Source organism: Hyla sarda, chromosome 8, assembly GCF_029499605.1.
Source record: "Hyla sarda isolate aHylSar1 chromosome 8, aHylSar1.hap1, whole genome shotgun sequence".
Lineage (NCBI taxonomy): Eukaryota > Metazoa > Chordata > Amphibia > Anura > Hylidae > Hyla > Hyla sarda.
The window spans coordinates 80,070,055-80,091,136 of record NC_079196.1 but is presented as its reverse complement, the minus strand read 5'-3'; the positions used below and the strand labels follow the sequence as shown (position 1 = coordinate 80,091,136).

General features: G+C 43.2%; 1 protein-coding gene across 3 annotated transcripts in view; it reads left to right on the top strand.

The window, feature by feature from the left end:
• Positions 1-20,575, top strand: part of IQCA1 (IQ motif containing with AAA domain 1) — a 242,073-nt gene extending 221,498 nt beyond the window's left edge. For all 3 annotated transcript variants that reach the window (XM_056533244.1, XM_056533245.1, XM_056533243.1), the window contains 5 exons: positions 4,338-4,537; positions 13,166-13,252; positions 15,255-15,432; positions 17,574-17,809; positions 20,369-20,575. In XM_056533244.1, coding sequence (XP_056389219.1) covers positions 4,338-4,537; positions 13,166-13,252; positions 15,255-15,432; positions 17,574-17,809; positions 20,369-20,488 — 821 coding nt within the window. In that variant the 3' untranslated portion in view covers positions 20,489-20,575. The remainder of the gene's footprint in view (positions 1-4,337; positions 4,538-13,165; positions 13,253-15,254; positions 15,433-17,573; positions 17,810-20,368) is intronic.
• Positions 20,576-21,082: the final 507 nt, after the last annotated feature.

Sequence of the window (21,082 nt, the reverse complement as noted above, 5' to 3'; positions counted from 1 at the left end):
TATCATGTGTATTGCCGAAATCAGTGGATTGCAACTCAAAATCAGTGGATTGCAACTCAAAATCAGCAGAAATGTGTAAACAAAAAGGGTCAAAAAAAGGCGCAAAAAAACAAGCTTGCGCCTTTTTTGCGCCTTTTTTGCGCCTTTTTTAGACACAAAAAACTGTCTAAAGACAATGATAAATGTGGGCCATTGTATTTGTGAATCAATATAAAATTTATTTGGAATATCCATTTTCCTTACAAGCAGAGAAAAATGCAAAATTTTCAAAATTTTCATAAAATTTGGGGATTTTTCGCCAAGAAAGGATGCAAGTAACGACAAAAATTTACCACTAAAATAAAGTAGAATATGTCACGAAAAAACTGTCTCAGAATCAGAATAATCGGTAAAAGCATCTCACAGTTATTTATGCATAAAGTGACGGTGGTCAGAATTACAAAAAAGGTCTCAGTCCTTAAGGTGAAAATGAGCTGCGTCCTTAAGGGGTTAAGAATGCTGAAAATCTATGTGAATGGGTTAATAACTGGGTATAAAGAGTGTTATGTTAGACATGTTAGAAGATGTCATTGTTGAATATTCCAACAAAAAATTACATTGACCAGTATCAACGGGTCCTCTGTTGGAGCCATGTACAAAATGGGTTAATAAAAAAACAGCCCCAAAATTTGCTGACTTTGGAGAAGATCACTTCTAGGATCTTCTACTTCTTTTTGTTAATGTACTAAGAGCCTTCAGTGGCCCAGGATACTTTTCTATTAAAAAAATCTTAATCCTTCCAGTACTTATCAGCTGTTGTATACTACAGAGGAGGTTGAGTTGTTCTTTTCAGTTGGACCACAGTGCTCTTTGCTGACACCTCTGTCCATGTCAGGAACTGTCCAAAGCGGGAGCAATCCCTTTAGCAAACCTCTCCTGCTCTGGACAGTTCCTGACATGGACAGAGGTGTCAGCAGAGAGCACTGTGGTCAGGCTTAAAAGAACAGCACAACTTCCTCTGTAGTATACAGCAGCTGATAAGTACTGGAAGGATTAAGATTTTGATTTAAAATAAATTGTTTTCCAACTAAGTACCCCTTGGTAGCTTTTGTAAAAGAAAAGTTTAGCAAATCTCTAGAGGAGTTTGGGAAGGGGAGGTTGGCTCATGGTGGTGAATACTTAGACAACTTATTTTACTCATGACTAGTGTTGAGCGGCATAGGCCATATTCGAATTCGCGAATATTCGCGAATATATGGACGAATATTCGTCATATATTCGCGAATATTCGCATATTCTTGTTTTATTTTCGCATATGCGAAAAGTCGCGTATGCGAAAATAACATATGCGAAAATTAGCATATGCAAAATTAACATAAGCAAAAGTTCGCATATGCGAAAATTAGCATATGCAAATTTTCGTATATGCAAAAATTCGCACACCAGTCTCACACAGTAGTATTAGAGCCTTCTTTACACCACACAAGCTGCAAGCAGAGAGGGGTGATCACTGTGATGTGTACTGTGAAAAAAAAAAAAGAAAAAAAAAATATTCGTAATTACGAATATATATCGCTATATTCACGAATATTCGCGAATTTGCGAATATGCGATATTCGCGAATAAAATTCGTATTGCGAATATTCGTGAGCAGCACTACCCATGACTGGTTGTGCTACAATTCCTTATTGCAGGGTGTAGGGTGGTAAGGTTTGTTACGTGAAGGCATGTAGCACAGACTTCAGCCAGAGACCTGCTGGAGCCCAGCAATGGTTACTTAATTTTCCCTCCTGATGATAATCTCTGTCTCAGATGCGGAATAGAGATTTGTAGTAGATACCAGTCTCCAGTATGGACTGGTAGCAGCTTGTGGGTGTATATTTACCTCACATGATGAGGGTATACTCACTTACTTAATGAGAGAGACAGTTAACTGGCTCCAGAAAGTTAAACAGATTTGTAAATTACTTCTATTAAAAAATCTTAATCCTTTCAGTACTTATGAGCTTCTGAAGTTAAGGTTGTTCTTTTTTGTCTAAGTGATCTCTGATGACACGTGTCTCGGGAAACGCCCAGTTTAGAAGAGGTTTGCTATGGGGATTTGCTTCTAAACTGGGCGTTTCCCGAGACATGTGTCATCAGAGAGCACTTAGACAGAAAAGAACAACCTTAACTTCAGAAGCTCATAAGTACTGAAAGGATTAAGATTTTTTAATAGAAGTAATTTACAAATCTGTTTAACTTTCTGGAGCCAGTTGATATATCAAGAAAAGTTTTTTCCTGGATAACCCCTTTAACCTCAGTATATTGAAGTCACTTGTAAGAACATGGTGAACACATGGCTGCTCTCAGTCACTCCCTTCTTGGTGCAAGTTGTGTGGGGAGGATAGTGAAGGCCAGGTCAGGTCTTGGTGAATATTATCTCTTTTTATGGAGCAGAACATGTTGTGATTCCAGCTGAAGAACGAGGATGTTTCTACATAACAGGAGGCAGATGTGACTTTGTTGTCATGTAGTACGGTTAAGACGGCGATGTAGAACTCATCACAAAAGGTTCTATAGTGAAAAGATGTACAGAACCATTCCTGGCTGCACGACACACCTCATTAATGATTATCAGACATAACAAAGCTAATGCAAATGAAGACAGAACATTGTGAGAGTCAATTACCTTGTTTATCCTGGTAGAAAAAACAGACATGGCCGCACATCCCCAATTTTGTATTATGATCTAATTGCTTCTCAGCATAATTACAAAAACTAACAGATTGTTAGTATATACGTTTTGATCAAAAGGTACAAAGCCCATTCGCCACGTCAAGGCCACCTATTGACGTGGCGAGTGGGCTTTGTACCTTTTGATCAAAACGTATATACTAACAACCTGTTAGTTTTTGAAATTATGCTGAGAAGCAATTAGATCATAATACAAAATTGTGGATGTGCGGCCATGTCTGTTTTTTCTTCCAGGATTCACAATTACCTTGTTTGTTGAGTACCAAGGAAGGAAATTGTTAAAGATGTGGCACTATTTTGCTGCAAACAGTGTTAATGAGAACATGTATAGAGCAGATCTCTTAGGATTTATTGATTGTGTTGTAGAGGTCAAGGTTTAACATGATGGTTAATTGCCACGTCCATTAGTGCTTATCTATCATCTCCTGTATCTTGTTGGTGTAATGTTGCTGGTTGTCAACCACCAGCGTACCATGTGTGCTGGTTCTACCCAGCATCGGATGACATTCTCTGTGCCATATGTCTGCTGTATTTCCTTAGTTTTATAGAGCCAGCATGCACTCCTTAATGAATCCTCCTCCAATCCCAGCCAGGCACTGCATATATATATATATATATATATATATATATATATATATACATATATATGTCTGCCACACTTGATGTCCAAGGCCTCAGCAAAGTTGCGTATTCAGAACTGCTAAGGTCTCTGTCTGTCTGCTGATCCTGTGTTCCTGATCCTGCCTGTCTACTGGACTTTGCCTCTGTCTCATCCCCTGGAACCTGACCTGTCTCTCCTGTTAATGAACTTGGACTGCCTACCACAATTCCTGTCTGTTGCAGCCTGCTCCAGCCAGCCTACTCCCTTAGCCATCTTGGCCAGCTGTTGTCACTCCTGCTCCGCTAGGCGTATGTTTACACAATGGAATTTCCATGCGGAATTCTGCATTAGAATTCCACATGGAGATTCCGCAGCAGCAGAGTCCAATGATATCAATGGGATTATATTGCGCTGCCACATGGCAGAATTTCCACAGCAGATGTTTCTGCTGCGGAAGTCAAGATTCCAGAGTCCGCAGAAAAAAAAATAGACATGTCTATTGCCGACGGCTCATTTCCAAGCAGTGCTAGCATCGTGCGCTCCGCTGTGGAGGGAATGTCTGCTCGGAAATTTTCCATACGGACATTGCCCTTGTGAACATAGCCTAATAAACACCTATATCAGCTCTGCTGTGTCTGAAGCTCTCTTTAGTGTCAGTTTGTCCCTTCTGCCTGCCTGGCCAGTTACCTCTTGTGGCACAGTGGGTCCACACCCGTTGACCATTACAGTTGGATTACAAAAGAATGTTGCAAATTCGGCTTCTACTTTATTTGGGAAATAAGCAAAATGTGACAGGCTGTAGTAGTTGATACCTCCATTGCACAATTGTGCGGATGTTAACACAGAACCCAATATTTGCTCATCCAAGACACATATTGTAAACTAAAGCCATACACCTGTGCACATTGCTAATAAATAGCTTCCAGAATTTAGAAAAGCGAATACTTCATTATTTATTTTGTGGTTATTGGTTACCGATTTTGGATTCCATGGGCTTTAACTTTTCATCTTTGTTTGACAGGCTGCGAATCAGTCCATGAGAAAGCTCCGCAGGTGAAAGCCTTTCTTCTAGCAGGACCAGCGGGTGTGGGAAAGAAGATGTTGGTGAATGCCATCTGCAATGAAACTGGAGCAAACCTGTTTAACCTATCACCCGCTAACATTTCTGGAAAGTACCCAGGCAAAAGCGGACTGCAGATGATGCTGCATATGGTGCTTAAGGCAAGTATATAGAAATGCTTGCAGTGTATATTTTAAAGATGCCCCACACCAGTGTTTTCCAAACAGTGTGTCTCCAGCTGTTGCAAAACTACAACTCCCAGCATTCCCGGACAGCCAAAGGCTGTCCGGGAATGCTGGGAGTTGAAGTTTTGCAACAGCTGGTGACACACCGTTTGGAAAACGCTGCCTTACACATTACATGTAGGTTGACTGATCTGCTGTTTTTTCAAAGGTACTGGCAAACTATCTAATGTATAATGTATATGAGGGCAGATATAAGAGACAAAGAAATGGGTTTTAAAAAGCCTGATCTTTGTTCCAGTAAGAGATAAGCTGGAAGAGTATGAGCTCCTTAAACGGGGTACTACAGTGGAAAGAAAGTTTAAAATCAACTGGTGCCAGAAAGTTAAACATATTTGTAAATAACTTCCATTTAAAAATCTTAATCCTCCTAGTACTTATCAGCTGCTGCATGCTCCAGAGGAAGTTGTGCAGTTCTTTCCAGTCTGACCATTCTTTCCAGTCTGACAACAGTGCTCTCTGCTGACACCTCTGGCCATGTCAGGAACTGTCCAGAGCAGGAAAGGTTTGCTGTGGGAATTTGCTTATGCTCTTGACAGTTCCTGACACATGGGTCAGTTTTAGGTCACAAAACTATCTAGTGATCACAAAAAATGCCAGTTTGGTCAAGCTGACGGACACATTTATGGGGCGTTCGAGGAACATAGCTATTGGTCAAGTTGCCATTCACTGACAGCTATGTTAAGTGCATTGGCCAGCTGTAATGACTTATAGAAAGACTCCGATCCAGTAATCGGTTGAAACACAAGTAAGATGGAGAAGGTCAAAAAGACAGGTGAAGTGATAAGGGCAGGGTGGCCATCAGGGCCTGGGCCAAATGACATATAAAAAGGGGCCCCTTGGTGCTGGCTCTGCCCCCTTTCCTTGCACTGTCTGAGAGCCCTGACTTCAACAGTAAAGGACCCCTGAAAATTTCTGATGGTAGAATGAAGATCTTGGCTAGATTGGTTAAAGTGTACCTGTCGTCAAGAAAAACTTTTTATATAATGTAGATAATAACATTATATGTATATTTGTAATAAACATTTGTTTAAAAATTTATATATTTTTGGGTGAAAAAGTGCTGTCCCTGCAGCTATTGCCTGTGTGTCTCAAATACAGGAAGGGAGGGCAGTACAAGCAGGGCTCTGTGCAGGCTCCTGGCTTGTCAATCATCCTGATGTGTGACCCCGTAGCAAGTCACAGAGCCTCACACTGCACAGAGCCCTGCTTGTCCTTAGTGTACAGAGCCCTGCATGTCCTCAGTGTACAGAGCCCTGCTTGTCCTCAGTGCCCAGAGCCCTGCTTGTCCTCAGTGTACAGAGCCCTGCTTGTCCTCAGTGTACAGAGCCCTGCTTGTCCTCAGTGTACAGAGTCCTGCTTGTCCTTAGTGCACAGAGCCTTGCTTGTCCTCAGTGTACAGAGCCCTGCTTGTCCTCAGTGTACAGAGCCCTGCTTGTCCTTAGTGCACAGAGCCCTGCTTGTCCTCACTGCACAGAGCCCTACTTGTCCTCATTGTACAGAGCCCTGCTTGTCCTCAGTGTACAGAGCCCTGCTTGTCCTCAATGTGCAGAGCCCTGCTTGGTTTCAGTGTACAGAGCCCTGCTTGTCCTCAGTGTACAGAGCCCTGCTTGTCCTCAGTGTACAGAGCCCTGCTTGTCCTCAGTGTACAGAGCCCTACTTGTCCTCAGTGTACAGAGCCCTGCCAGTCCTCAGTGTACAGAGCCCTGCTTGTCATCAGTGTACTGAGCCATGGTTGTCCTCAGTGCACAGAGCCCTGCTTGTCCTCAGTGTACAGAGTCCTGCTTGTCCTTAGTGCAGAGAGTCCTGCTTGTCCTCAGTGTACAGAGCCCTGCTTGTCCTCAGTGTACAGAGCCCTGCTTGTCCTCAGTGCACAGAGCCCTGCTTGTCCTCAGTGTACAGAGCCCTGCTTGTCCTCAGTGTACAGAGCCCTGCTTGTCCTCAGTGTACAGAGTCCTGCTTGTCCTTAGTGCACAGAGCCCTGCTTGTCCTCAGTGTACAGAGCCCTGCCAGTCCTCAGTGTACAGAGCCCTGCTTGTCCTTAGTTCACAGAGCCCTGCTTGTCGTAAGTGTACAGAGCCCTGCTTGTCCTCACTGCACAGAGCCCTGCTTGTCCTCAGTATACAGAGCCCTGCTTGTCCTCGGTGTACAGAGCCCTGCATGTCCTCAGTGTACAGAGCCCAGCTGTTCCTCAGTGTACAGAGCCCTGCTTGTCCTCAGTGTACAGAGCCCTGCTTGTCCTCAGTCTACAGAGCCCTGCTTGTCCTCAGTGTACAGAGCCCTGCTTGTCCTCAGTGTACAGAGCCCTGCTTGTCTTCAATGTGTAGAGCCCTGCTTGTTTTCAGTGTACAGAGCCCTGCTTGTCCTCAGTGTACAGAGCCCTGCCAGTCCTCAGTGTACAGAGCCCTGCTTGTCCTTAGTGCACAGAGCCCTGCTTGTCGTAAGTGTACAGAGCCCTGCTTGTTCTCACTGCACAGAGCCCTGCTTGTCCTCAGTATACAGAGCCCTGCTTGTCTTCAGTGTACAGAGCCCTGCTTGTCCTCAGTGTACAGAGCCCAGCTGTTCCTCAGTGTACAGAGCCCTGCTTGTCCTCAGTGTACAGAGCCCTACTTGTCCTCAGTCTACAGAGCCCTGCTTGTCCTCAGTGTACAGAGCCCTGCTTGTCCTCAGTGTACAGAGCCCTGCTTGTCCTCAATGTGCAGAGCCCTGCTTGTTTTCAGTGTACAGAGCCCTGTTTGTCCTCAGTGTACAGAGCCCTGCTTGTCCTCAGTGTACAGAGCCCTGCTTGTCCTCAGTGTACAGAGCCCTGCTTGTCCTCAGTGTACAGAGCCCTACTTGTCCTCAGTGTACAGAGCCCTGCTTGTCCTCAGTGCACAGAGCCCTGCTTGTCCTCAGTGTACAGAGCCCTGCTTGTCCTCAGTGTACAGAGCCCTGCTTGTCCTCAGTATACAGAACCCTGCTTGTCCTCACTGTACAGAGCCGTGCTTGTCCTCAGTGCACAGAGCCCTGCTTGTCCTCAGTGTACAGAGCCCTGCTTGCCCTTAGTGCACAGAGCCCTGCTTGTCCTTAGTGCACAGAGCCCTGCTTGTCCTTAGTGCACAGAGCCCTGCTTGTCCTTAGTGCACAGAACCCTGCTTGTCCACATACTCTTCCTGTATTTGGACTCCTCATAGAGACACACAGACAATAGCTGCAGGGACAAAAATATACATATTTTTTAACCAATGTATATTACAAATATACATATAATGGTATTATCTACATTATATAATACGTTTTTGTTGACGACAGGTAGACTTTAATGTTGACTAGAGACATTTGAGGGAAACTTTTAAAATCCACATAGAATCTAAGGGTCATGTGAGCTGGCACGTTTTAGTCTGAGTGTGCGTTCTCACACTAGCAGCGAGTTACGCTACCACTGATTTAAATTGGTCCGCGGACAGTCCGCAAATCTGACACTATTGCGGACTGTCTGTGGACCTATTCAAATCAATGGTAGCATAACTCGCAGCAGGTTTCCCGCAGCATGAAACCCCCTGCTAGTAATATCGTGTGAACGCACCCTGAGATCCAACAAAATACTGAATGGCCAGGTTGAATCTTAGATTGACAATATAAGCATTAAAGACAATAGCGAACTAGGGACATTATATTTTGAAAAAGTACTTTATTAACATAAATGTAAAAATTCAAAAACATTTAAAAAGATTTAAAAGACACAAATATTGCATGTCAGAAATGCTGCCATAAATGCTGAGAGAACCAGGGGGCAAGACACTGGAGCGTCTAAGCACTGTGATACCAAAGGGATATATAGAATGCAGTAATGCCAATTCACTGTATTAATAAATAGGTATGATGCCTATATGTTAATTAATAGGGAACATTCCCATATAGAGGCCAAGTATACAAACAAGGCACACAAAAGATAAATAATACAAGGCAGTAAGTGAAACAAATGGCTTAAATAAAGAAGCATAGGACAGTGCATAGACATATACAGAGAAAAATGTACTAACCAAGTGGAGGAGAAATAGAGTGCCTGCCGCCCGCCACCCAACGTTTCACCAATGAAGGCTTCTTCCGGGGATGTTCCCTATTAATTAACATATAGGCATCATACCTATTTATTAATACAGTGAATTGGCATTACTGCATTCTATATATACCTTTGGTATCACAGTGCTTAGACGCTCCAGTGTCTTGCCCCCTGGTTCTCTCAGCATTTTTGGCGGCATTTCTGACATGCAATATTTGTGTCTTTTAAATGTTTTTAAATGTTTGTGAATTTTTGCATTTATGTTAATAAAGTACTTTTTCAAAATCTAATGTCCCTAGTACGCTATTGTCTTTGGTGAAATTTATATTGGTATGCGTAGGACGTACATTGTAGGAGGTTTTTGGGTATCTTGACAATATAAGCAGCAGATAAACTACCTTGGTCCATGATAAATCAGCCATTTTTATTAAATATAAAACATTTCTGGCCCAACAATTCGTTGTCCAGCAGTCATTTAGTGTAATATCCTCCATGATCAGCTTGTATTAGATCAGTAGTCTTAAACTGTGGCCCACCAGATGTTGCAAAACTTCAACTCCCAGCATGCCCGGACAGCCGTTGGCTGTTCGGGCATGCTGGGAGTTGAAGTTTTGCAACATCTGGAGGGCCAAAGTTTGAGACCACTGTATTAGATACAAGTGTAAAGGAGGAGGAGGAAGATGCTGTCACATGGTAAAGTAATTTTAAGGATACGGGAGTGTGAGGGGGTTGTGTAGCCAGGGCACAGTTTTGCCAACAGTAACATTTTTCGATAATGAATTATTCAATGGTAGAGGCAGAACAGCTGCGGCCTACATCACCGCCAAATACTGCTCCTGATTTATTGCCTGCAACCCGGCACCCATGGGCCAGTGACTTCACAGGGTTATGGCTGCCGGAAAACAACATTTTTTGACAGAAAAAAATATACACTGCATGTGGAGGTGAAATGTAAATATGGAATATGTAGATGTGATCTCCCAGTACGGGATATGCTCCTACAGTCCTGTCTGGTTGAGTCCCTGTACGTCCTCAGGGCTCACCTGCACTATTCCCCATAAAATGTATAGGTTGTACATAAAGTGTAAAGGACCTTTGATATGGTCACATGGTTATTAGTCACATGTTAAGTCATATGTTTTGTTACCCAGAGAGCACCAGGTGACCAGATGACCCGTAGCTAGCCTATGGGCACCTTGCTCAGCCCCCCTTTATAAGACGGGGAGTTACTACAATCACTCTTTTAGATCCTGAGGTCAAGTCCAGTCCAGACGTCTCAGAGCCAGTGTCCAGTACATCTGGGGACCTCAAGCCTAAATTGCAGCCACAAGTCAGTAAGTCAAGTCATCTGTCTGCTGTCACTATCTTCAGTCAAGTCAAGTCTATTATAGTCAGCGTGGCTGTGATAAAGTCTGTCAAAGTCACTTCTCGGCCTTTTGTAGTATCTGTTCTTATCAGTTTTCATGCTGGTGGGGATGGGTGCTGCATGGAGGATGCAGGTGTACCAGGGCTTTCCGGGGCTGGTTCTGAGGAATCAGCTCGACGGCTGCCCCGATGTGACCTGTTCCCTCCAGGTCTCGCCATGAGGCTGAGAGGGTCTAGAGCCGAGGTACTTTTGTGCCTCGGGGAGTGGTGACCCAGAGGTGCCGAAACTCACTGGGAGAATCGGCTCACTGAGTGGAAACACGGGCACCATAATCTCTTCACCTTGTGGCACTCACCTCTTGATTCCCGGCCTTCTGGCTAGGATCAGAGAAATTTTTATAGATCCGGCCGGATGTCCGGGCAGTATATCTGCACAAATTCACTTATTTATTTCTTTTTGTTTCACTGTGTCACTTTTTGTATGTTGTGTGTTCACAGGATTTGTCAGGATGCGGTAGCCCTTCTTGGTGTCCCTCCTGGCGGTCTAGGGGAGGTGTGTGTGGCCATTAGGTTCCGCACCTCCCTGAAAACACCCCAGGTACTCCTGCTTTGGCAGGGTACCTACTGTTATCGGCTCTGCGGGCAGATACCTTGGCTAACGCCAAGGAGGATGCCGGGAGCATTTGTGGTCCCCTAGTAGCTTCGGCGAAAAGGGACATCGAACCTGGAACCTCGCAGGTACCTTTTGGTCCGGAGGCGAAGGGTAAGGTTTGTTGGGGGGCCTCTCTCCTATCGGAGAAGGGCTTGCGATAGACCCCATCCTTTGTGCACGTTTTTTTTAGTGTAACACGTTTGCACTTTTTCTTGCACTTTGGGTGAATCGAGAGCACGTTCCTCGGCTTTAAAAAAAAAAAAAGTCACTGTAAGTCCCAGCAAGCTGCCAGATCCCTTGTGTTACTGGTCACTTCTTTGGGATCCTGGCCTAACTGTATAGACTGTCTTATCTCAGTAAAAGCTACTGTTAACCTTAACCTGGTCTTGGACTAATATTTGCCCTGCCTAACCTAGGACTACCGGTGCTACCTTCGGGTGGCAAACCACGCCCTGGCATCACGAACACTAAGAGGTTAACACCATCTACCCCTGGGCAACACCATCTGCCACTACACCTCACATCGCACCCCCATGGCTCACCACATAGATAAAGGTGGATAAAGAGTGACTCAGAGCATATGAGAAATAAAGAGAAACTTGGGCGTCAAAGATGGGGGAGAGTTCTCATTCTGTTTTATAAGATTCCCTTTGTTGCTCATAGCAACCAATCACAACTCTTCTTTCATTTCTCATATTGCTCTGGTAAAAAGAAAACTAAGCTGTGATTGGTTGATATGGGCAACAAAGAGAATCCTACTATAAGACCGCTTGATACTTCTCCCCTAGATTCTACCATAAGGAGTATTATTAAACTGTCTGACTGTTTTCTAAGTGCAAAATACTTTTACTTAAAACTTAATGGGGGAGATTTATCAAATCCTGTCCAGAGGAAAAGTTACTGAGTTGCCCATAGCAACCAATCAGATCACTTATTGCATTTTTCAAAGGCCTCTCAAAAATGAAAGAAGAAATCTGATTGGTTGCTATGGGCGACTCAGCAACTTTTCCTCTGGACAGGTTTTGATAAATCTCCCTCTATGTCTTCATAACTCCTATACTTGCTCAACCTATCATTACTACACAGCAGTGTTCTCCAGCTGGTGGCTCCAAAGACATTGCAAAACTACAACTCCCAGCATGCTGGGGGTTGTGGTTTTGAAATAACTGGGGTGCTGCAGGTTGGCAAAACCCAATTAAAAATATTTGCCCCCATTCTGCAATGTATACAGTTTAAAGAGTAGGTTGTGCATATGTGCAGTTTAGGGTACATCTCTGTTCTTTATGGTGTATAGGTACAGTGGTCCCTCAACATACCATGGTAATCCGTTCCAAATGGACCATCGTTTGTTGAAACCATCGTATGTTGAGGGATCCGTGCAATGTAAAGTATAGGACAGTGGGCTACAACCTGCGGACCTCCAAATGTTGGAAAACTACAACACCCAGCATGCCCGGACAGCCAACGGCTGTCCGGGCATGCTGGGAGTTTTAGTTTTGCAACATCTGGAGGTCCGCAGGTTGAAGACCACTGGCATAGGAAGTGGTACTCACTTGTCCCCGCCGCTCCGGACCGTCACCGCTCGTCACCGCTGCCCTGGATGTCGCCTTCCATCACTGTCGCCGCGTTCCTGAGGTGTCCCCGACGCTCCGGCAAGGCCTCTGCTTCCCTGGCATCCTCTCTCTCACGTCGCCTCCATCACGTCGCTACACACGCCGCTCCTATTGGATGACGAGACGGCGTGCGCAGCAACATAATGATGACGATGGAGAGCGCCAGCGATGCAGGGGCTACCAAAGAGGATGCGTCGGAGCCCCGAGGACAGGTAAGTGATCGTCAGCGGACCACACGGGCCACCGTAAACGGCTATCCCGCGGCAGCTGAAGCAGACTGCGCTGCCGGATAGCCGTTTATGCGATGGCCCCGACATACAAAAGCATCGTATGTTGATGCTGCCTTCTCTGAGAGGCCATCGTATGTTGAAATGATCGTATGTCGGGGCCATCGTAGGTCGGGGGGTCACTGTACTGTATTCTGCAATGTATACAGTTTAAAGAGTAGGTTGTGCATATGTGAAGTTTAGGGTACATTTCTGCTCTTTATGGTAGATAGGTACTGTATTCTGGAATGTGCAGGTGATGTCAATGAGGCAGATGTGGTTCTGTGTAGCAGTGATAGAAGGACATCCTCTAGTGGTGATTGGAGGTAATAGCATACTTAAGAACTTGCCATAGACATTGATCTATGCATCTGTTTATTTATATGAGACCACAATGTATATGCATTTCTTTCCAGTACATGAATCAAACTAATCAGGAATAGCAGTAAATGCAAATATTTGGATACGATGGGAACAAAGGTTCAGTTTTAATTGGATTTTCAGAAGCAGATGTAATACACAAATGTGATGAGAATTGACTGCGCGTCCATTGAGTATGTGGTAATGAAGATGGAGATAGACTTTAAGATTACTGTCAAATATTTCCAGGTGGCCCGACAGCTGCAGCCATCCATCATCTGGATCGAAGAGGCAGAAAAGATGTTTTATAAGAAGGTACCAAAGACAGAGAAACAGGTAAATGAGTATCGCAAGGTGCAAATTAGAGATGAGCGAACTTACAGTAAATTCGATTCGTCACGAACTTCTCGGCTCGGCAGTTGATGACTTATCCTGCATAAATTAGTTCAGCCTTCAGGTGCTCCGGTGGGCTGGAAAAGGTGGATACAGTCCTAGGAAAGAGTCTCCTAGGACTGTATCCACCTTTTCCAGCCCACCAGATCACCTGAAAGCTGAACTAATTTATGCAGGATAAGTCATCAACTGCCGAGCCGAGAAGTTTGTGACGAATCGAATTTACTGTAAGTTCGCTCATCTCTAGTGCCAATGTAGCTTTATCATTGCCATGGATGAGTAAGATTTCCTCTATAAAAGCTTATACTGCCCTACTGAGAAACTGTATGTCACGTGTTATCTCATTTCCACTTATTTCAGTACTTTATTAACTTTAGGTCGTTTGTATTCTTTATTTATTCTCATGCTCAAATCCATTAGATAAATGAACACTGTCAGCCAGGACTAATCCAGTGAATGAAATGTAACACATTTGTCCAGTACATTTCCACTATACTAGTTATGCTTCATTGATTTACTGCCCCCTTGTGTCCATTATGTATACTATACCACACCGGCAACATCCATGCTATAGGACTTCATGAGATTACAAGATTTTAAAAAATTAAAAACCATTTGAGATCCATCTTAACAGTGATAATGTGTTATCATATACTGTATACTGAATACAGCAGTCCCTCAAGTTACAATATTAATTGGTTCCGGGATGGCCATTGTATGTTGAAACCATTGTATGTTGAGACCAGAACTCTATGGAAACCTGGAAATTGGTTCTGAAGCCACCAAAATGTCATCCGAAAATAGGAAAAAGTACATAACCAATCCAGATAAAGCAAATCCTTACATATAAAAGTAAGAAATAGCTGCTGGAAGCTGTGAATCACTGTCTGTGTCAGTGTTTCCCAACCAGGGTGCCTCCAGCTGTTGCAAAACTACAACTCCCAGCATGCCCGGACAGCCAACGGCTGTCCGGGCATGCTGGGAGTTGTAGTTTTGCAACAGCTGGAGGCACCCTGGTTGGGAAACAATGGTTTATGTAGAGGATAGGAGCTTCTTCAGGGTCCAATACAGTACACACAGTGGGGGACATGTATCAATAATCGTGTAGCAATGTGTGATTTTATGTATGTTTTTTTGCGTCAAATGGAGCATATTTGCGCCAAAATTATCAATTGTCGTACGCAAGTTTGTAATTTTGGCACAAATGTAGCCCTACAAAAGGCGCAGACCCCAGAATTCCAGACAGTAAATCTGACTTTGGGACATTTTATTGTTGTAACTATTTTCTCTGTCACTTTATTCATGGTGTAGATTTGCGCCTAAATGAAGGTATTTGCGCCTAAACTTGCTCCAAATCGAAAAGTCGCAATTAATGAATTCCAGACAAAAGAATGATTGTAACTGAAATCACGACTAACAAAGTGAAATCAGTGATTTTGTTCTAAACCATTTGGCGCAATTGTTTGTCGCAAAAAAATGACATAAAGGAAAAATTGTGACAAATCACAGGCAAAAAAACAGGGTAAAAAGCTTCATACATACCCCCCAGTGTCCCAAATGGAGCCACCCTTACTTGGTGTCCAAAGGAGCAGCTAACCCTGGCACAAGTAAGGAGTAGTATGGAACTTGTAGTTCCTCCCTGTACTGTAGGGGGCGCTACCAGACATCAGTCAGTGCATGCACTTCAGTAATACAGGTGATTTACCAGTAAAATGCCCATTCTGATTGGTCAGTTCCTCCAGTTGGGACATGTATCACAGATCTGGACTGTCTGTACATTGTGTGTTGAGTCTGGTTTCAAGTTACAATGGTCCAGAAAAGACCATTGTATGTTGAAACTATTGTATGTTGGGGCCATTGTAAGTTGAGGGATCACTGTACATCTTTTATTGATACATTTTGTAATGTTTTAGTCTCAACCATCTTTCGTGTTTGTCATTAACAGTTAGACCCCAAACGTTTGAAGAAAGATCTTCCAAAACTGTTAAAATCCATCAGAGCAGAAGATCGAATAATTGTCATAGGAACCAGTCAGCGACCATTTGATGCAGAAATCAAACCTCTGTGTAAAGTGTACAAGAAAATTGTTTTGGTTCCACGGCCAGATTATGCAGCACGCCTGGGTGAGAAAGAATTCCATACTGGTACACGGCTTGGCATCACAAATATCGGGGGCCCAGAAGGGCCAAAAGTCATTCCCCTGAGTTGCCTTACTGCATACATTTTGAGTTCTCCTGGGGAAGGCTGTTATGACTCAGGCTTATATCTCAGGCTTATATCTCAGGCTTATATCTCAGGCTTATATCTCAGGCTTATATCTCAGGCTTAGTGATTAAAGGGGTTTCCAGAACGTATTCAATGATGGATTCTCTTCAGAATAGGTTAACAATGTCTGACCGGTGGCGGTCTGACACTAGTAAGCCCCACAGATCATCTCTTTGCCACAGCTGCAGAGCCTGCAAAATACATTTGGGGAGGTATATCAAAGCCTGTGTAGAGGAAAAGTGGTGCAGTTGCCCATAGCAACCAATTAGATTGCTTCTTTCATTTTTCAAAGGCCTTTGTAAAAATGAAAGAAGCGATCTGATTGGTTGCTATAGGCAACTGGTCAACTTTACCTCTGCACAGGTTTTGATAAATCTCCCCCATTGAACTTCATTCATTCATTCACTAAATTGGGAACTTAGCTGCAGTAACCAAACACAACACTACACAATGGGGGATATTTATCAAAGGATTTAGACTGCTTTTTCCTGTCAAAATTTGTCGCACAGAAAGTCGCAGTCTAAATATGTGCGACTTTTTTGAGACTTTTGCTTTAGAGGATTTTTAGAACATGATGCATTCTAGTCTATTTTAGACAGAAAAACGGTGCTGAATTGATCAAAAGCGACTTTTCAGCGACAAGTCGCATCGGCTGAAAGTACGCCGAAATGTCAGACCATACTGGAGCAGGTTTAAATACAATCCAAAGCATAGATCCCGAAGTCTGTGCGCAGAATTTATCAAGAGCCGTGCGCCTTTTGATAAATTAGGCGCACAATAGACCAGCCTAACCCTCTGTAGTTTGGTCTATATTGATGCGGGACATAGACAACTTTGATAAATATCCCCCAGTGTATCCAGATATCTTCTTTCAGCTCTGTGTACTGTATGCTGCATCAAAGCAATATATATTAGTTATGGCCAAATGTCTGCCAATAGTACTACCCCCAAAGGCTATGAAACTAAGAATATCAACTAGAGGTGCCATAAAAAATAACATTTAATAGGTTTCAGTTAAAAACCACCACAAAAAGAAGTGACTTCCCAAGATTGGAGGAGAAAAAAAAATCACAAGAAGAATTTATATAAAAATTGCAAGAATATCGCACCCCAGACCAGTATGGCCATATCATTAATCAGCATTGACAAGACAACCACGGATACATGAATGATTAATATCTCAACCTAGACAACCCATATTTAGCATCATCCAGTGATAATTAGCTTAAAGGGGTACTCCACTGGCCAGCATTCGGAAGTAAATGTTCCAAACGTTGTTTTCGCGCTGCGGGGGTCGGCCACGCCCCCTCGTGACATCAAGGTCATGCCCCCTCAATGCAAGTCTATGGGAGGGGGCGTGACGGGCAACCCCCGCAGCGCGAAAACAGCGTTTGGAACATTTGCTTCCAAATTCTGGCCAGTGTAGTACCCCTTTAATAATAGCTGAAGCAAGGAATAATTGAAGTCTCTCAATAAATGGCATGCAACCTTTATTGATTAGAAATAATATTCAACAGGGGGTTTCATACCCCTACCACAAGCAGGAGTTCTCAACGCTTCAGGTAATGTATTAGTCAGCATATTAAAGCCACCTCGGACAGTATGTACCACCAATGCCGTTTCAAGGGAAATCATGTTGAACATGACTGAGGCGCTAAGCTAGATACACTGAATAAGAACGCTGATGTAATATATAGTCCTTACAATCCGCGATAAAGATTAATAGAAGTGCAGCAGTGGCAGGACGCCGAGAGATTGGCGAGCTCATTTTTTCTTACTGTACTGAAATACCTCCCTTTTAAGGCAAACAAGGAGGTTTTCTTGATTGGACACAAGCTTCAATATCTATATATGCAACCTCTATTAAACTAATAAACATCAGCTTTAGCAATATTGTCCAAATCAAATTCATAGATTGCATTTTCCAAAATAAAGCCTTTTCCCCGGTTAGTCCTGGCTGTAGATTATATAACCTGTGTCACGTATCCTTTCTCTCCAGTTCTTTGGAAGCAGCTGATTTCCCTTCGGGTAGACAGTGCACCCTCTCTAAATTACAGTGCTTTGGCCAAGATCACAGATGGATTTACCCCCAGTCACATGGTGCAAGCAGTGGACATAGTGCTCAATGAAAGACGAATAAGACAGCTTTCCCAAAAGCCACTAGCAGCAGCAGAATTTCTGGGTTCATTGTCCAAACAGGAACCAATCTACAAAGAAGAGGAGGAGGCCTTTAAGGTTAGTGTGTTATCTGCATAATACAAATCATGTTTAGCATTGGACATTGTAAGTCTTCTGACGTTACTTCTGCATTAGAAAGGAAAATAATAAACCCCAAATGACCCCAAAATTCAGAACAGTTGTTTCTCCCCTGAGAAGAGACAGTAACTCCTACATTGCACAAATAGCACCAAACTCTGCTAACAGATTATGTCGGTGTACATACGGTACTGGTTTAGTTACCCCATCTGAGCTGGTGATTGGCTGAGCAGGCGTCACTGCTGTCCAGCACCAGTTGGGGGCCGAAGCCCTTAGGGGAGAAGCAGCTGACTGGTAAGTGGAGTGGCAAGAGTTAGGCCCTATATAGGAGATCTCAGGGGTCCCAGTGGTCGGATCCTCCAGGATCTGTGGGTAGGGGATACATTTTTTTTTACTGGACAACCTTATATCTTGTATATTTAATGTCAGTTTTATTAGTGTATATCTGTAAAAAAAAAAAAAAAAAACTATATTTTTTGTATTTTATTTTAGTTATTGTAGAGATTTATTTTTATTTTTAAAAACTTCCAATGAGTGGTCATCTTGGAGAAACTCATACACTTTCAGCATTGTCTGAATAGAGAGAACAGCACTTTCTGAATTGAATGGCAGTTTATGAACAGGAAAGTGTCAATAGACTAATACAGTCAACAAGATGAGAGGGTACAGCTCTCCTCCCCAGGTACCAGAGAGTGGATTGAAAGCAGCATGTAGGGGGGGGGGGGGGGGGTATCAAAACCTGTCTAGAGGAAAAGTTGCCCATAGCAACCAATCAGATTGCTTTCTCCATTTTTGAAAAGGCCTCTGAAAGATGAAAGAAACAATCTAATTGGTTCTTATGGGCAACTCAGCATCTATTCCTTTGGACAGGTTTTGGATAAATCTCCCCATAGAGCCTTTACATTTTGTAAATTGACACCAGGTTGCTTTATCTAAGACTCCAGTAGTGCAATAGAAATGTTGTCTCATAATAAATCCCCTGCCCTCTAATGTTATTGAGATGACTACTGATCCTGCCCCAGTCTACATAGTAAAGCTGACAAGTGAGCCTATCGTGTATACCCAAGGTGAGCTGGGTGAAATCTGGATGTCACATACAGCACTGTAGGGGTCCCGTTCCAGCTTCATCCTCCACCTTCTGTTTGGTGTATGGGTTGTGTTTTAATGCCACAGATGATAGCATCTGAAACCAGAAGCATAGTTCAATTCTCCAAACCCATGTGTAAATACACAAGGTCCGAGGTACCAGGGTTTCAGATAAAATGCAGAATTGATTCACTTCCTCCTGTAGTGCCTCAGACCCTGCATACTTTGCAATTTATGCAACCAGGTGTTAGGCCCCACCAAGATAACTACAGAGTGATGCGTGGGATAGACGTTATTTGATGACCCTTGCCTGAGTGCCAGCATAGCATGGATCTACCCATTTATAATGCTTTTAGTTGCCCAACCACATTGCTGCAGAAGTAAAGCAATAGTTAACTCACCCAGGTTTTGAAAATTGCTGCTCTGCAATGCTTACTCCTGTGCTGTGACCACATTCCTGTGGTGTGACCATGTTCCTGTGTTGCGACCACATTACTGCTCCTGGCCGTACTCCACCTATCATTCTGTTTTCTGCTCCTAGTTTGTTCCTGATGACAATGTTCCCGGTTCTGGCTTATGGTCTGCTTCTAGTATTTGTACTCATGATAACAGCTCCTGGTCTGTTCCTTTTATCAGTTCTCCTGGCTTCTATTCCTGGTCTGTATACCTAGCCTGGTATTGTCTTGTCTTTGTCTAATCCCCACATCTTTCTGGTCTTGTTCCACGCTCCATGTCTCATCTTCCTGCTCCTGATCCATGCACCACAGTGAGTTATGTACCTGCCTTGTCATAGGTGCCATGTCTCATTTCTAACCAATGACTAGCCAATGCAAAACCAATGTTGGGCTTTGGAATTCAGTATCTAGTTAAAATATTTTAGAATTAATGAAAGTACATTTAAAAAAAAAAAGAAAGGAAAATAGAACAAATGTATGTATAAGTCCACAATTCAATTATATGTAATTTCTTGAGGATACAGTCCATTTAACCTGGCTGTTACCACCGAGCCCTTGGATCCATAACATACTGTAGCTTTGCATAGCAGCCATTTTGTTTTGTTGTTATGTGGTGTCCCAGTACGGGATATGGTCCAGTATGATCCTACAGTCCTGTCAGGTTGAGTCCCTGTCTGTCCCCGAGGCTCTCCTGCAGCATCTCCCCCTGTGTATATAAGTTTTCACATAAAGAGTAAAGGACCTTTATTACACAGGCAAACGACGCCCTGGCGTCACGAACACAAAGGGATTAATACCATCTACCCCTGGGCAACATCATCTGCCCCTTGCACCTCACCTCACACCCCGTGGCTCACCACAGTTACTTATGCAAATTCTTCTATGTATGGAAAAATGTTAACTGTATTACATGCCCCAATGGTCAAAAGATATCAGTGGCCAATATTTTCCAAAATGCTTTAAAATAACTGTACTTTCTCATCTGCCCCTGTAACAGACTTGGTACTCTAAGACACCACTTGGAAAGAAGAGGAGCAAAGCAATGCCTGGTGCAGAGGAAGAGACGGGGAAAGACAAAGGAAAGAAGAAAGGAGCAAAGAAAGGGAAGAAGAAATAGTAAATTCAAATGTTCAAATATTTACACCGATGTGCCTGTACAATATATCTTACAATGATTTCTAATAAATGTTCTTCATACTCTGAATACTGCAATAATAATTGGTTTGAATCAGGTAATGAACCATGTACGCCATCAGAAATATGGATAAGACTTTCTACCATCTCAAAGCAATCACAGAGGCTGATGTACCCTATGTTCCCATGATCACTATTCACCTTCTGATTAGTTGGGGATAGCCTATCTATTCAATAATACTGCTGTATATTGATTCATTTTAGCCTTGAAGATCACACAGCGTTATCTTTGTAAAGTTAAAGGGACACTCCGAGCAGTAGATATAGAGAATAGATGTAGGATGAAGGATGAGAAAGGCTAATTATACACATGTCCAATTATATAATAAGCCTAGTTATGTTACAGCTTCATTCATACTCAGCAGCTCACCCTTCACACAAAAACTTTGAGGACCTCCTGCTGAGGAAGCAATGATCTGGGAGCATGTGTTAAAAGGTATTAGCGAGAAAGATAACATTTTCATCTTCATCTGGTGTGTGACTGAAAGAGTAATTAATAGAATACATGTTGTCATTA